The sequence below is a fragment of the Amblyomma maculatum genome, chromosome 2 (assembly GCF_055883805.1).
Source record: "Amblyomma maculatum isolate TAMU_Amacu chromosome 2, ASM5588380v1, whole genome shotgun sequence".
Classification (NCBI taxonomy): Eukaryota; Metazoa; Arthropoda; class Arachnida; order Ixodida; family Ixodidae; genus Amblyomma; species Amblyomma maculatum.
Genome location: NC_139345.1, coordinates 68,783,557 through 68,800,280, shown reverse-complemented (window position 1 = coordinate 68,800,280; position 16,724 = coordinate 68,783,557). Strand labels below are relative to the sequence as shown.

The window sequence follows — 16,724 nt, the reverse complement described above, 5'->3', positions numbered from 1 at the left end:
GGTAATTTCGACCACGTGGGGTTCTTTAACGTGCACTGGCATCGCACAGCACACGGGCGCCTTGCTTTTCGCCTCCATCGAAAAGCTGCCGCCGAGGCCGGGATTCGATCCCGCGTCCTTGGGAACAGTAGTCGAGCGCCGTAACCACTGCGCCACCCCGGCGGGTAATAAAGACATTTGTGAGACTTCTTGAACAACTATGTGCACTCAAGCCAGCCTCGACCTAAATACAACTCAAGCACTGTAAAGTATGCAAAGCAACAGTTTACCGCACACTTCAAAGAGCACATAATTTCATCTTGCCTATTCAAACAACTACGACCACCACATTGCGAATTTTTCAATTTAACAAATTTTTTAAGAATCCCCAGAAGATTTTTCATGTTTTCAATGTAAAACTATTTCAGAATTACAAATTTCAAGACAGCATGTATTTCAGAAAAACTCCGTTTCTCTGTGTATGGTCCGTAGGCTGCAGCTATCATCATCAGCATATCTAGTGCTACAGTCACTCTATAATTTTCAGAGTACTGCGAAGGTCCCATCGCGTGCTGGCAACCATGACCAGCGCAGCCATGAAGCTTCCAACTGCTTGAGGCACGCCTCTGGCACGACTACATTCAAGTCAAGCGCAGAGGACATTTTGAAAGCAGCATGGGCATTTGCCTGTGCATGGCCTTGAAAATCACCGCAGCTACTTTAGAAACAGTAGAATTTGCGAACTGTGAACGGTAAGCTTGTATGAAAGGCTGAGCAGTGGCCTGCATGCAGATCATTCCAGTCCTGCCAAAGAGCTTTATCGATTAATCCGACACCTTGCTATTCTGTTGCGAGTTTCATGGTATTGTAATCAGTTGCACTTTCTTGCCTTCCTCAATTATCACCGTAAATGATAACATTGAGTGATTCTCTATGGCGATGCAGATGCCAACTAACTATACGTCGTCGCACATGCGCGCGCACACTTTAACGCAAGCTCAATCGTGCTTGCTTGTTAAACATCTTTATTGACACAATCAAAATCATTATCATGAATCATTAAGTACAGTAAGCCCCCCGCAGTCTAACCCATGCAGAGGAGGTGGCGCTTCAGAGGATAGAAGTTGGGGTAGTCTTAGCACCTACAATGGTTCAAAAGTGGCCTCAATTTCGAAATTTGTATTCCCATCCTGGGTGCCCCGTCTGCGGGGCAAGTCCAGTAATACAAAAGCTGATATCCACCACGCGCTGTGGGAATGTCCAGCGCTGAAGCCGACGCGGATCCGGCACCTGGTGCAGCTGACCTCTCCCCCCATAATCCATCGTCATATGTCGCTTCGACGCAGGGACCACATCATCATTCCATCCTCGACTTCGGTGGCGCAGTGGTTACAGTGCTCGACTACTGTTCCCAAGGACGCGGGATCGAATCCTGGCCTCGGTGGCCGCTTTTCGATGCAGGCGAAAAGCAAGGCGCCCGTGTGCTGTGCGATGTCAGTGCACGTTAAAGAACCCCAGGTGGTCGAAATTTCCGGAGTCCTCCACTACGGTGTCTCTCATAGCCTGAGTCGCTTTGGGACGTTAAACCCCACAAAACCAAAACAAAAAACCAAAACCATCATTACATCAGCCAACCTTTCTTCATTTATTTGAGCACACCCTTCATCCTTCATAACATTTTTCTTATGCCCCGAGGCAATAAGCATCGTAAAAGCAAAAATCATTATCACTCATCGCTAAGCATTTTTACTCATTTGCAGTCAGTTGCGGCCATTCAGGTCGTCAATTGATGTTTTGGTCATTTCATAGTGATGAATCATGCTTATATAGTCATTGTAATCATTATCACTCATCACAAAGTTTCACTCGCTTCCAGTCAGTTGCGGCCATTCAAATTGTCATTTGACGTATTGGTCCTTTCGTAGTCATGATGAGTCATGCCTAGTTATTGTAGTCATTACCACTCATAGTTAAATTTTTTACTTATTTTCAATCAGTTGTGGTCATTTGAAGTCGTCATTTTACATATTGGTCATTTCATAGTCATGATGAGCCATTCCTAGTCACTGTAGTCATTACCACTCATAGTTAAGCAGTTTTATTAATTTCCAATCAGTTGCGGTCATTACAAGTCATCGTTTGCCATATTGGTCGTTTCGTAGTTATCAGCACTGATGATGAGTCATGTCTAGCCATTTTACTCATTTCCAATCAGTTCCAATCATTTCAAGTCGTCGTTTGACATATTTGTTGTTTGTAGTCATGATGAGTCATACCTAATCATTGTAGTCATTGCCACTCATCGCTAAGCATTTTTACTCTTTCCAATCAGTTGCGGTCATTACAAGTCGTAGTTTGACACACTGGTCATTACAAGTCATTATTAGCCATTAGCATCAGTCAGTAACTATATCAATGTCTATTTATAACTTTTATTCATTACCTATCACCATCAATCGTTTTCACTCTTAACGAAACACTAAAGAGAAAAATGAAGTGGGCTTGCATGGATAGAATGCCAGTTTCTGGTTACAAAAAAGCCACTGTTACTGAAAACAGCTGTTATAAGGTAGTAACGAGGAAGAACAGGAATACAGGTATCGCTCCCACAGCCGAAACGGGCGATGCTCGTAACTACAAATCACGTAACGCGCAAGGGATCCCAGAGGCTGACAAATGAGAATTACGTTGACCGTTTGAATGTGGTAATAGGTTTTGTCTCAAATATGATAACATGCTTTTAACACATGTAAACGACGGCGAAAAGATGAAAAGACAACATAAATAATGCAAGGCAAATATAAAAATATACTCATTCCGTCCGCTTGTCCGTAGAAGCTGCTAGTCTCTCAGTTAACACAGCGCTACAGGCGTCCACTTCAGTTTCGGTTATGTTCTGGCTCAGGCACTTCGTGCATGCTCGGATAGTTTCGTTTGGGCCTGCGGCACCTAAAATACGAGCTCGGAGCAGCAGATGCCCCTACCCTAAGTGCGTATCGAATGAAGATCATGACTCGGGCACCTGTGAAGTATTCTCCGCTCCCCGCATGCTAGCAATCACGGAGTCTCCTCTTGCGTCATAGAGCGCCTCATCCTACCCTACTACGTAGTAGGAGAAAACAGTTTGAATTCGACCGGCGGGAACAAAAAAAAAACCTCAGCTTCTTATCGCAGTATCTCAGCAACAATTCGTTTTTTTGCTGCCGAATCTGTGGCGACAGTGTCACCAAATGCCGTTTATTAGATTCTGATAGCATATTTAGGTGTCTTTAGTGTCCTTTTAATCTCCCTCCTCACATGTCCGCTATTTAAGAGTGACACATTACCCCACAGATCACGCGCACAAGTTTTTGCTAAACGGCTAACAAAGGCTTTCGCCTTAAAAATATTTCCAGACTCATGTACATTGCTGCAGCCGAAGGCGCTGTAGCCTAGCATTCTGCTGCTAAGTACTTCTTACAATAAAAAAAAAATGCGAGCAACAAAACCGAGACGCAAAGTACAGCAATCTCCGCACACGCACTGTGGTGGAAGGCATCTACGCTGCGACTGTCTGGAAGCTTGATGGCGGAAGCGGACAGCGGCGCACCACATGACCCATGCTGACCAATCGGTGGCGCAGCGGCACGGAGAAAGGAATCGTGGTACTCTGAAAATTATCAAGTGACTCTATCTAGTGCCACCATAAAGCTGTGGTTTAATTAATATGCAGTAGCCAGCAGGCCTAGCTGCCTGCCTTTTTTCTTCCTGTGTTGTGTGTCGTTCTCCAGTCAGTCGGTCGTTCGTGCCATTGTGCATGCGGGATTTGTTTTCTTTTTTTTTTTCGTTTTTTGTCAAGGATTATCTTATTTCGTAGTTTGTGCTAGATAAGACTATGATTGCAGGCAGCAAAGTGCCAAGAAGATAGGAACGGAACTTTCACTGCAAGAAATTGACGCAGTGGAAAAGCGAATCGGCTTCTGCAGACACCTAGCATTGCCCCATCGACTGCCGCGATCATGTTTAGAGACCGAGACAAGATTTTCAAACTTCAGGGAGCACTGAAGATGAGTCCATATTGAACTCTGATGTTTTTTTGCACATGGACAAAGTCCGTACATACTTTCATCGCTCGATGCAATCATGCACCTGATGAAGTGTTGCGCAAAGTGGAAGGTGTATGTGCTGTAGTGGTGTAATGTAGTGCATGGTCATGTTTGCTGCACGCGGCAGAAGAAAATAATTGATTTCTTCAAATAAATCAGCTCTGAAGTTAGTGCAACATTTTCATTTGAGGTTTTGCTTGTCTACACACGTGTACTGACAAGGTACATCATTTTCATACCTAGGTTTGACCACTGGCTTAGAATCGAAAATTTTTCATTACAACGATATTTCAAAGTAACGAACAATTTTTTGCGATCCAGTGGGATTCGTTATAGCGAGATTTGACTTATGAGAACACCAGTACTTCACACAAGTTACCAAATTTACCCTCCCTAGATTAGAGTGACGATAACATAAACCTATGCCCCAGCCTGCCAAGAAAAGAAGGTTAAAGAGAATGATCTTACCTCATTGCTGGAATTTCACTTGTGACTGCTTTTAAAAATTGAATGTTTCGATTCTGTTAAAAAAAAAAAAAACGAATGGTGTGCTTAACCAAAGCCATATACACAGAAAGAAAGTACATCCCTTCATGAAGAGACAAGAACAGTGCAGGCATTGGTCGAGGCTAAAAGTGCTACATATGCAGCATCAATTCAGGTTATAAAAAAAAAAGGTTGGCAAAACTTTGATGAATTAAAGTGGTGGGAACAGCAAACCAAGAGGGCATCAAGAAGCCAAGCATTCCCTGCGGCTGAAATCTCAGGTTTCCGAAACACTTTTGCTGGCCACATGTAAGAATATTCTTCTAAGCTACAGTTCACAACTAGGCTTTACTACTGTTTCACTCTGTGTCATGAAGTGATGAAAACTGTGAGGAAAAGCATGAAGAGTCGTGGTGGTAACCGCAAAAGCAAGGTTGCATGGAATGCAGAATCATGAGACTTCATGACAAAGCCCTTGTGACACTACATCTCCACAAAGTGATGACAGACACTCCTATGTCAGGTCCCTCAATAACTTCTCCAGCATTAACTACAGGCATCCACCTTTACTGACAGGTTATAATACTAAACCCCCGTACATTATAACCTCTGAGGCCCCTTGGTGGTGAGGCTACAACATACGGCTCTTAACCAGAATGCCGTAAAATCAAATATCAGCCACACATTTTGATGGCGGTGACATGCAAACACACCAGCGTAATTTGCGACATAGTGAACGTTGAAAAACAAGAGATGACTGAAACTGATCCAGAGCCCTTTGCTACTATGTCTCACAGCTCGAATGCCACCTTGTGATGTTAAATGTAACATACTGAAGTGAACTTTAACATATTCCATTTTTTCTGCAATACACATACTAATCACAACAGAAAGGCATTTAGCATGAAATTCCGACACGAAAATAGGAAGAAAATAAAAATTAGCACCCATGGTAATTAGTAGCTAGAAAAGTAATGCCAGATGTATGACTAAGCAATAAGGCAGACTCATAGAGACACTCACATGATAGCCTAGTTGACAAAGGGCTTCACTCAGCAATGTGACTGCTTCTTCGTTGGCTTTATTCAGCTGAACGGCTTTCTGGAAACACTTTATAGCAGCCCTGCAGAAACAAGCTATGAGTATTGACGGCAGTATAGCAGTTGTAGTTAGAGGTGTGCGAATATTGAAATTTTCTATTAAGAAATCAATACGAATATGGCAAAAAAACAAAAATGCCTTCGTATGTCAAATTGAATATTAAATATTTGATCAGCGAAAAACAAATAATGCAGAAAATTAGAAATATCAAACATTGTTCGACTTGTTTATTACAAAATGCTCGTGGTATCTGCAAAAAAACAAAATTAAGCTATAGTTGCGCAGATGTGTACACATATATACACACTTCTGTGCAATTCTAGTAATGTGTAATTCCCTATTGAAAAATTTGGTATAAATTCTATACCATATTTTGTACTGAAGGACATAAATAAAACCTATAGGACCTATAGGTGTCATATTGCTGCTGAATACAGTAAATTCTCATCAATTTGGCCATCAACAGACCAGAAAAAGTGTCTGAAATAACCCTCAAAAGCTCGCGTAAGGGAATGGGCCAGAAAAAAAAAAAAGAACTGCTGAAAATTGTTTGCACTACAGTAATTGTATCTGATGGACATCTGCACAATGGTTGTCTGCATCTGAGATGTTACTAAAATTAGAACAATATTTCTTTTCCAGTTTCCTCAAGTGCTTCACTTTTCGCGCACTGTCGGTAAGGTCCTCTTCACCAAACAACACCGTTATGTTTTGAGGATGCTTCACAGCACAGTTGCCACTGTTAAGAATTTCGGAGAAGCACACAGTGCGGTGAAGCTGCAGTGAATTCGAAAATTTTTGCTGCATTTGGTGCATTTATGAAAATTGTCAAAATTCCAAATATCAGTTTTTCGAATATGACTGAATCGAATAACAAACATATCTGATTCAAATTCAAAATTTCAAATATTTACAAACCCCTAACAAGTAGTAGTAAAGATTATGTTTTAATTAGGGAGAGAGGGGGTGGAGGGCAGTAACAACTAGTAATGGGCAGTATTGAAGACACATGTATCTTCTGTACCATCGTTCGATACTTCTTGTGTATCGGAATTAAGTATCACGTGCTGGAAATAAAAGTATCGAACTATCGGCATCGAAAATACATTTTTAATGTATGGTGTATTTTAACGATACTGGTTACTATAGAAAAGCTACAAATTTTGAGGCCACTTTGAGCCAGACTTTAAACTGGCAGCGCTCACTCAGGCGGTAGCAAAAGCGGGTCTCAGCTAGGCTTGTACTACCATCATGCATAGAAGCTTACGGAAGAAATTGTCAACTTTGTCAGCATGACAAAGGCCATGCATCCTTCCACACTCGGGTCGGTGGGATCATCAACGCCGGTAGCATCAAATGCATCAGCTGACGCATTGCTTTCGTCACACAAAAGAGTACAAAACCAAGGCAACGGACAAAGGATAGAAATAAACGGAAGACAACCTTCCTGGTTTCGTGATCTACTTTACGTGATAAATCAATACGACTTGCCCAAATTTCTATGCCTGGCATTCTTTTCATTTGGAGAAACAAGTGCTACAACCAGCCATAGCTCTCAAGAGATGCTAGTTAAATTTGTTTCTTAACTGCTCTCAGGGTGCTCGAGTTGACGCAGCTTTGCTTGATAAATGATAAAGACAATTTCATTAAAAAAATAAAAAAGAAGTGAGACATGTTTGTCTGCTCCTACGGAGCAGCTTTTCTCATTTGCCGCACTTTAGCAAGTCCACTCAGACCAATGGTTTGAGCAAGTGCTGTTACCTAAGACCTTCAAGAAACAGTAATAGATATGCTTTCCCTAACAAAAACTTTAAGCAAGTTTGCTTTTTGTTGTTTTCTCTCTAGCTTCAGCAAAGAATGCTCAACTTCAAAAGTCTGTTATCGCAGTACTGACAAAATAACTGCTCAGCTTCACAAGTGTGTGGAACCTGCACCGTTTAGCACAGAGCAAAGGCAGAGGCCGTTGGCAAGTAATGTACCAAAAGAAAAGCAACAGAAAAAGTTTAAGTTTTACTTAGCATCCTGGGGCTCGCAGATTGGTTTGTTATAAAAATCCTTTACTAGGCTGCTCACGGAGGCAGTCGCTTCACTGTACCTATGGCTTCAGTTTAATCTGATGTTCTAACAAAGGCCAGCTGCATTGACAGCAGAGCTTCAGTAAATCCCTGCGGTCGGATTCGTTTAAGCCCTTTAAGAAAATTAATGAGAGGGGGATGGGGCTTAGAAATTTCTAAGAAGAGGCGAAAGCCTATTTGGACATTAACTTTTTGCCTCTTCCATTCACACTAATACAAGATCCAACTTTCCCAGTACACACCTTAACCACAACAGCACATATATTCACGGCTATTTCCAAAGGCGGTTAAGGCGAGCGGCATACCTTAGCATAGAGTCAGCATAGAGCAGTGGTTAGCGTGCTTGATTGAGCAAAGGTTGGTTGCATTTGAGTCCTTCTGTACCCATGGTGCGATCTTGAGACACAACGATATAAGACTTTTGCCTTAGAAGTACACTGTAGGAATACATTAAAAGTATCAGAAACCCCGGATAAATTTCCTAACTTCGCTAATGATATTACCAGCTTTATTATACAGGTATTTCTGTGATGTAAGCTTTGGTAGCCATGACACTGTCTTTATAATATCTGATATTTCAGTGATGTATCAAGGTGTCGACAATACAGTATCAAATATCTGTATCAAGAATTGATTCCGGTCCTGTATCTTGTACCGGTATCGGAAATACAATTTTTCAGAGTATCGAGCATCGGCATCGAGATACTTTTCTGCTGTATCTTGTCAGCCCTGGTAACAACTAATTCACCAAACACACAAAGTGGAAAATTCAATTACTTATACCAGGCTCCTGACACATAATGAAGGTCTAAAACAGAGCCTACGGATTCAGTTAGCCTGCAACACAAAAGACGAACTGCTATCAGCAGTTATCAAAAAGTGGCTAAACCAACAAATAACACCAATGATGCTGAGGAAATTACATTTAATCGTATGTTATGATTTGATCATTACCCAATAAAAATGCTCGCAATATGTACGGCAACAAGGTGCCAAAAATTTTCTGTCAAACAATACAGCAGTCCCAAGCATTACCAAAGAGGAGTACTCACTGCATATCTTTCTTGTGGTAAAAAGAGTGCTTTCCGAGGTAAATGAAATTTCGGTAGTCCCCTGGGTCCAGCTGAGCAGCCTGCGCAAGCACAGCAATACACATAAAAGCATTTTTGCCCCTAACTAATAGTGCTGTTGCAGAACACACATCTCAGGATCTGAAACTAATATAATGACAATTTTTTCTTTTTTAATTCTAACATTGATCACAGTTTCTGCCGCAGCTGCACTTATTTGTCTAAAATTCATAACGGACCTTAAGTGTGTGCTGATTTCACTTTTCACACTATTAGAAAGGTCTGACAGTGCTCAGCAAACATAGCGCAACAAAAGTGAGGCATACAACATAACCAAAAGGAGGGGCAAATTCTTGAAAACTAAATTTTCACTATTGAACCGCGGATGAAATGCAGCAATGGATTTGCATTAGGAGAAAAGAATGACCTGGCGTGGATGAACTAAGAATTGTATGGTGCCATCTTTATAGTATCCACCCTTCAACAAGCAAGAACAAAAAAAAAGGTCACATGGAGCATCCGTATTTCCTTTCCCCTCTCTAAGCCATGATGGTGGGAAGCATCATTCAGCATGGTGAGCACCAAAATAATAAAATAAATGCTATCTGCCCATTTAAGCAAAAAGTCTGTTTTAAAAACTCTGACCTAGACTTCTCCAATCAAGCAGAATCCCCACCGTCTTGATTCCGTTAGCTGCGCTAGCTATTAGACAATAGTGCCAAGCGATCAATGTTTGCGGGCAACAGAGACGCATCTGTTTTATCAAGTGGCCTAGATAAGCAATTCGATGAAGAGCACAACGCATCTGCTGTTGTGTCCATTATGTGCGCATCAGTCTCAATTTCACTATGGACAAATTGTCCATTCCCTTGACATGACCCTTAGTGAACTTGAATGCTAGGCTTTGCAAGGGCTATGGCAACCTTACCTCTATAAACATGGGCACAGCCTCATCATACTGGCCACGCTCCCAGTGGATCCTAGCAAGCAAGTGGATGGCCCCTGGAGATTTCTGTTCCAAACTGGTCAAGCTGCAACCACCAGCAGAATGCCAACACCTTATCACCATCCATCACAGAGCCAGAATAGATTCCATTTATACACAGCTACGTTTATGCATGCATCAGAAAAGCTCCAGTAAACCAACTTTACAAGAACCATTCCCCAACCTCAGATATACCAAATAGACATAGCATGAGCTGTATGGTGCTAGCCACAACTCATATACTGTATTGCTTCAGCTCACGCCTGTCGCTGTTAATACTGTTCATACTATGGCCTGAATTTTAAACTGTTCATACAGCTTGAACAGCAGCCATTTGAGAACAGTAACTGATTAGCTCTTTCGTTCATGAGAAAATGGCTGTTTTTCATGGTCTCGGAAGATATTGTTTTGCCAGTACAAATATTGTGCACACATTGCAGCAAATGGAATTGCACATAATGGAATGCTCTCTCCAAAGACATAAGTAACAAGGCACAAAATTTATTACGGAATGCACAAAAAATCTGAATATAGCCATTTTTGTGGCAAGATAGTAAAAATAACATAGAAAAGCCATAATATTTACAGGCGCATTGTTAACAAAGAAAATACGGAGTATACATTATCAATAACCCAGGAAGACTATGTAAAAAAAAAATAAACTATCTGTGCAAACCCATTCTTCAGCCACATAAAAAAAAAACTACAGTTGGAAACAGCCTCATTTCTCGTGCCAAGCAATGAAGTACTAGTTCCTGGTTTTTCGTGAAGCACCAAACCAAAACTGCTGCAAACTGGCTGTAATGGCCAGGTATGCATGTTGGACATGCGGCGGACCTTCAGGAATGCGTTTTCGTGAAATAAAACCACCTGAACTCAGAGTTACAGCTCACTAGTGAATAGCCGGCACCGTTTTCGGGTAATTATCACCGCTCAGCACCGTCAGATAACAAAGCCGACAATATAATTCGATATTTGACTTGCTGGAAGTCTTCTGATCACAAAAATTTGATCTTACTGCTGCCTTACCCCAAGTGACAAGTTACTTTTTTTCTTCAAGCATGGATGCCACGTCCTCTTTGCAACAACACACGCACATTAGTTCTCAAAAAGGTTCATCAGAAATCAGAATGTCACCAGGGCGGGAATATTTAAACTGGTTCTGAAAGTGCAGTGCCTAGACTAACCACTGGGTGGCACTAGGTGCACGAGAAACGATTCCAACATGTCGAAATCAGTGATTTAAAGCATCAATTACTGTTGATCAATTTGAATAGGCATGGTAACAAAACAGTTAAGCCAATGCAACTTCAACCTAAAGTGCAATTATTCAACAGCTTGTACATGGGTAGTGCCTAATCTACTAGCTTTTCAGAACTCTACAAGCTGCAAAAAAGAAATTCCACACAGTACTTCTTGACAAAGCAAGCACCGTGACTATGGTAAATTATAGCCTATTTGCAGCAGCAAAGGTCAAACCTGGCAGTCATTCAATCCAAGACAAAAAAATCTGGAGAACATTTAAGCTGTCTTTAAGGTTAATGGTTAAAGGCATTTCCCTTTGCCAACCCCTTGTTCATGCACATGTACCACTAATCCCTTAGTTTGTTCCTCTATTATCTCACACATACTCATATACAGCTGTAAGTGACTACATTATGTGAAAGACCACTCAACACAGATATGAATCCCCACTTTAACCAAGCCATACGAGCCTGCCTGCGTGGCTTAGGGGCTGCGTGACTCGAGATCTAAAGGTCCCGGAGGATTCAATTCCCATTTCAAGGATGCTACCAGAGTTGGCAGCTCCTGCCATGTTATGTGAACTCGCGGTGTCACATAACCCGCCAATTAATAACTGACCAGCTGTGTCACCTGTTAACTACCACTTGCCAGAGCCACGCTCAGTTTTTATTGCGAAAGCAATACTACTCTAAGTTTCGAGCCTTCAGCGTAGCGGGGCCGGTAGCCTAAGGCCGGTAGGGTAAGAGCTGAGCTACCAACTCAAGCGGTCGGCAGGAGCTGCCAATTTGGGTCTCTCGTTTCACATAGGACGGTTATGTCAGAATCAGCCTGCTAGGACCCTGGCATTCACGTTACCCCTATAGGCCACTAAGGCATGTTCATACGGCTTGGCTAAAGCGGGGCTTTATATGTGGGCTGAGGAAGAAGAAAAAGAGAAGAAGAAAACTTGGTCACCCGCAGCTAATGCTTTTGCTCAATATTTGGTTCAGCAACGTTGAATTCTCGTAAATATTTTGTTTACAATGTCAACCACGATGAATTTTCTGCAGAAAGAGACCTTTAAAACAATTAAGTTGGAAAAAATGCCACTTACATTTCTTGTGCCTCTGCTATAATTCCACGCTCTACAAGCAGATGGGCTCGTGCCTCCGTCAGCTTTGAGCTTTCACCAACAATGCTCTGCAAGCTACTGAGGTCCTAAAAAGAGAGTGGGATTAAGCCAAGGGTAAAAGAAAACACAGCAATAGACAAAGGGAATGAGACGGGCTGGCCTTACCTCTTCAGCTTTGTCAAAGTTCCGAGACAGCAAAGCAATTTCAAACGAACACCATAGAACTGCTCTTCTGCTTGCATGCTCCGGCTCCATCTGAAAAAAAACAAAAAGGATGTTTAAGTGTTAGCACCATTAACCAACAGCGTTAAAGGCCCTGTTCTCCAGAAAATCCGGCGGCAGAAAGCCGCCATTTTGAGTGAAAAATAGCGAGCATGGCTAGGCACTAATTGGTTGGTGGGTTGTGTGGCATCAGAAGACCACATAACATGGCAGGAGATTGCAACCCAGGCTGCTCCTCTATAGGCTAAGTTTCCCATAAATTCTTCTTCTTCGATGACAATCACCATCTGGAATGTCTACAGAATCAATAGTCGTGACACTATGGCTGACGGGCAGCGAAGTGAGTAAATTCAAGCAAAGAATAACTAGCGTGAGCTCCGTAAGTGATCCTTGCCACCAGTGGACCACTAGCAGACCAGTGATAGAGAATATGAAAAGAAAAAAAATTGAAAAGCTATTTTTGTGGGTCCTCATCGTACATCCCTGAAGTGAGTGGTGCACTCTAAGTGCACTGTAATGGTCACTTAAAGGACTGCAGACTACACTAGGCAATAAGCCTAAATTTTTCATTAAGCTCCCACGTTCCACCAAATTTTTTTAAAATTTACTACAAATCTGCAAATACTTACAGAATTTTGCTACACCTCAGTGTGAAGAGCTGGTGGCAGGAGGTACACTTTGCACTGAAGCTCCAGTTTCCGCTTTTCTCCTATCTTATTGCAGCAGTGGTAGGAGTTGTAGCCCATCCATCATAGTATAAAACTTGATGTCACCACTCTAGGATCATGCGTAAAGCCCTTAATTTTACCCTTTAGGATTTTTAACTCTGGGCACGAACTGAGAATGAACAATCAGCAATATTCCACAGGAGTTCTCCAGTATGCTAATGCATGCCATTGCCACATTTTTGGGCATTTGTAGCAACTCTTTTGTGCCACCTTGTTTCACGTGCTTTGCCTCAATGGCCTAAGACTGTCCAGAAGTTGGCTTTTTCTCGCACCTCTCTAGGTAGTGGGTGAGCTGACTATAGATATCTCAAAAAACAGTGGAGGAAAAATTATCTCAGTTCAAAACAAAACATGAGGTCATTTCTGAAGGAGACAATATAAGATTTTAAAAAATGTGTTATATTCATGCAAATACAGTAGTGACTTTAAGCGCTAGCTTGCTTGATGGTTTGATGTCCGAAGCAACTCAAGCTATGAGAGGCAAGCTATGAGAGCCAAGATATGAGTGGAGGGCTCTGGAAATTTGAACCATATGGGGCCTCCACCACAAAATAGCTACCTGCAGCTGGGATCAAACCAGTACCCTCACGATCAGCAGTCAAGCGCCCTAACCACAAAGGAACTGTGGCAGGTACTAGCTAGCTTGAGCGGATTAGGGAGCACAACTATGTCGAGGCACTAGGAAAACTTTTGTTACTAGATTCTGCCTTTCAAAGAAACTGAGACAATACAATTAGATTCCAATCTTTCTATTATTCCCACTTAGGTACATAAGCACAATATCCTAAAAGAGATTGAATGAAACATAAAATTCCCCAAAAAATGCAAAAAATTTTTATTTTTTCGGAACCATGGAAAAGTAGGTGCCTCATTAGATTTCGCTTTCATCAATGATAAAGGAACATTTCTGCATTTATGTGCTCAAAAATGAGAGCATGCATTTTGGCCATGCAATCAAGACTGGCCAAAGCCACACAGGTGTGGGAATTGGCCTCATCCTGTGGCGGAGGGAGGCTAATGGTCCTATTGGAACTCGTCCTCCTTTGGCTCCCAGCCCACCATGCGGGCCTGTGCGAGAAACTCATGTCCTGTTATGTGGGTCCCTACAGCGTTCTGGAGCAACTTAGTGACATGACTGACAAGATCACGCCCCTTCCTCTCACTCCAGACTCCAATGCACCACCTACACAAGCTGTTCACATCGCTCGTCTTAAACCCTACTATTCCTGCTTTTCGATTTAGCAAGGTAGTGTTACGGTGTGTATCCGAGATGTCGGAAGACGACGAGGATGCTTTGGGCGCTGAGCCAAATGACGAAGATACTGAAGCTGAAGCTGTCGTGCTGGTGTGCTCTGGTGTTTCAAAGGTGCTCCTGACGCTGAACTCTCATGAGACTCTTGCCGGAAATGACCCGTAACAGTACGACTACCACACATATGACACTGACAACAGCAGAATGGTAAAACCAGTTGGTTTAGCTACAGCATACTACACCTGCAACTGACAACTCTCTGTAAGAAAGCTTTGCACCATAAAAATTTCCCTGTGAAAAAAAAAGAAAAAAGGATCTTTTAATTTACCTGGCTAAGCTAAACGAAGCTTGGATGCATGTTTTTGTTTAGCTTTGTTCACCTTAGTTTATCTCTGCCTATATTGGCTTGGCTTCGTTTACCTTCGATTGGCTTTGACATGACCCACTTTTCTCTCACTGGCTGCAGCCGGCACAAAACAGTTACCCTTTGTTACAAGCAAGCGCGGCATAGGAGCCAGCAAGGAGCAGGTTTTAATCAGACATAAAGGGTTTTTCACAGACACAATTAGTACTAGTACACTAAAAGTGAGTTTCCTTCCTTCCTCACTTCTACCATAAATAACTCATTTTTGTTTTTGCGAGAGTAACAAATGGTGTATTATTAATGTTGTTTTTAAGTGCGGAACAATGGGACACAAGGAACAGAGTAGACAGGACACTGTTCCTTGCGTCCTGTTGTTCCGCGCTTAAAACCAACTTTAAGAAATGCACCAATTAGCCTGCAGTAACATCCTTGCTGTTTACATACATTCCTTTGTCCCATATTGATTACATCCGTCTTGTTTTCTTGTGAGTGTAAGTGTACTTACACACATTCCTTCGTCCACTGCTGGGTAAGTGCACCATCCGTCACCGCAAGAAAAAAGGCTGATATGATAGAACAGCAGATGCTCACAAGCATAAATGATATTTTTTGTTTTTATGACCATGATACTGTCTACATAGAAAAGCATTGCACGATAATAAAGAACAGAAAGTTTGCGATTGTGTCATATACTATCAATGCTCCTGTGTTTTCTCAGTACAGAATATGTTTGAGCCTCTATGTTAGTTCTCTGAACACTTTTACTTTGAAAATAATTTTCTTATTCTGCAGAACTTCAGAAGTGTCGCTAGGAACAAAGGAATATACCTTCTGCAGGGCTGCTAAGGCTTCCTCATGATACCGCTGGGCACAAAAAGCTTCAGCCAAGCAGAGCAGAAGCTTCTGGGACAACCAGTCCCCACTTTCTCCCAACGAGGAAGAAACACCTGCAATGACAGAACAATGCTATTTTTGCACAAACACTCCTTAAAAAGCACCACTGCCTTTGCAAGACAGGAAGGTGCCTCGAAGGTGGCTATATTAGCAACTGCAGAAAGGAAGTGGCACAGCAATACTTGAGACTGCACAGAGCACACGTTGCTGATTTTCAACCCTTTGGGTGACGTTCGCCTAGAGATTACTATCTGGCCAGATTTGATGCCTATAGTTTTGCTTGAAACTTATTCAGGCTTATCCGCACATTATTCAAACTTATCGGCACCTTATTCCTACATGTGCGTATGGGTACCTTCTAGCAGGCAAAAGCATATCACTCTCCTTATCGTCATTTCAATCAATAGTAATGTGACCCTAAATGGGGAGATGTCAAGTGTCAGTACCAGGTTTAAGATACCAAAGTGAACCAGAGAGGCCATCGCTGCATGATTTGCAGCGTTCAGCAACTGTTAAAATCATTTTAAAAGCTTCTAGGCGTATTTCCACAAGAGAAACTGGGGAAACTCTGGCCCAATGAAAACAAAATTTAGTGCAGTTCTGTTCAAATCAATGTATCTTTTGGTACCTACCAAGTACAAAGATATTACGCAAGGGAGTGTTGCCGTCAACTAAAATGGCCAAATTTTGATCAGAGGAAAAGTGGCTGAGGCTGATAAAACTTTATTGTCAATAAGGATCGAGGATTGAGAGAAGCTAATCAGCGTGCCACAGGCCGTGGAGACCTTTGGCCATGCCAGCCCATTCGACAACCTTGAACTGAATGTCCGGGTCATCGCTGGACCTTAGCTTATCCCAAGCTTCTTCAGAGGGATCAGGCAAGGGTTCTGAGGGAGGCTTATAGGCTTTGCATGCCCAGATCATATGGTCGAAGTTATCTTTTTCACCACAAAAGCAACAGAAGAGATTCATATCCTTATTTATGAATTTTGATATGTAGTTTGGGTTGGGGAAGGTCCCTGTCTGTAGCCGTCTCCATATGACTTGCTGGTATCCGGTCAGTATTTTATGAGGTGATGGAAGTGGTTCTTCTTATGGCTTTGTAATGCGCAGTGATTTCATGGTAT

At 42.1% G+C, this 16,724-nt stretch overlaps 1 protein-coding gene across 1 annotated transcript in view; it reads right to left on the bottom strand.

The window, feature by feature from the left end:
• The window catches only part of LOC146198930 (tetratricopeptide repeat protein 37), a 65,609-nt gene that overhangs the window by 32,065 nt on the left and 16,820 nt on the right, over positions 1 to 16,724 (bottom strand). The window contains exons 11-17 of the mRNA XM_084594414.1: positions 15,532 to 15,650; positions 12,303 to 12,392; positions 12,120 to 12,223; positions 9,725 to 9,827; positions 8,779 to 8,858; positions 5,574 to 5,673; positions 4,533 to 4,585 (exon numbers count right to left, since the gene is read on the bottom strand). Coding sequence (XP_084450540.1) covers positions 4,533 to 4,585; positions 5,574 to 5,673; positions 8,779 to 8,858; positions 9,725 to 9,827; positions 12,120 to 12,223; positions 12,303 to 12,392; positions 15,532 to 15,650 — 649 coding nt within the window. The remainder of the gene's footprint in view (positions 1 to 4,532; positions 4,586 to 5,573; positions 5,674 to 8,778; positions 8,859 to 9,724; positions 9,828 to 12,119; positions 12,224 to 12,302; positions 12,393 to 15,531; positions 15,651 to 16,724) is intronic.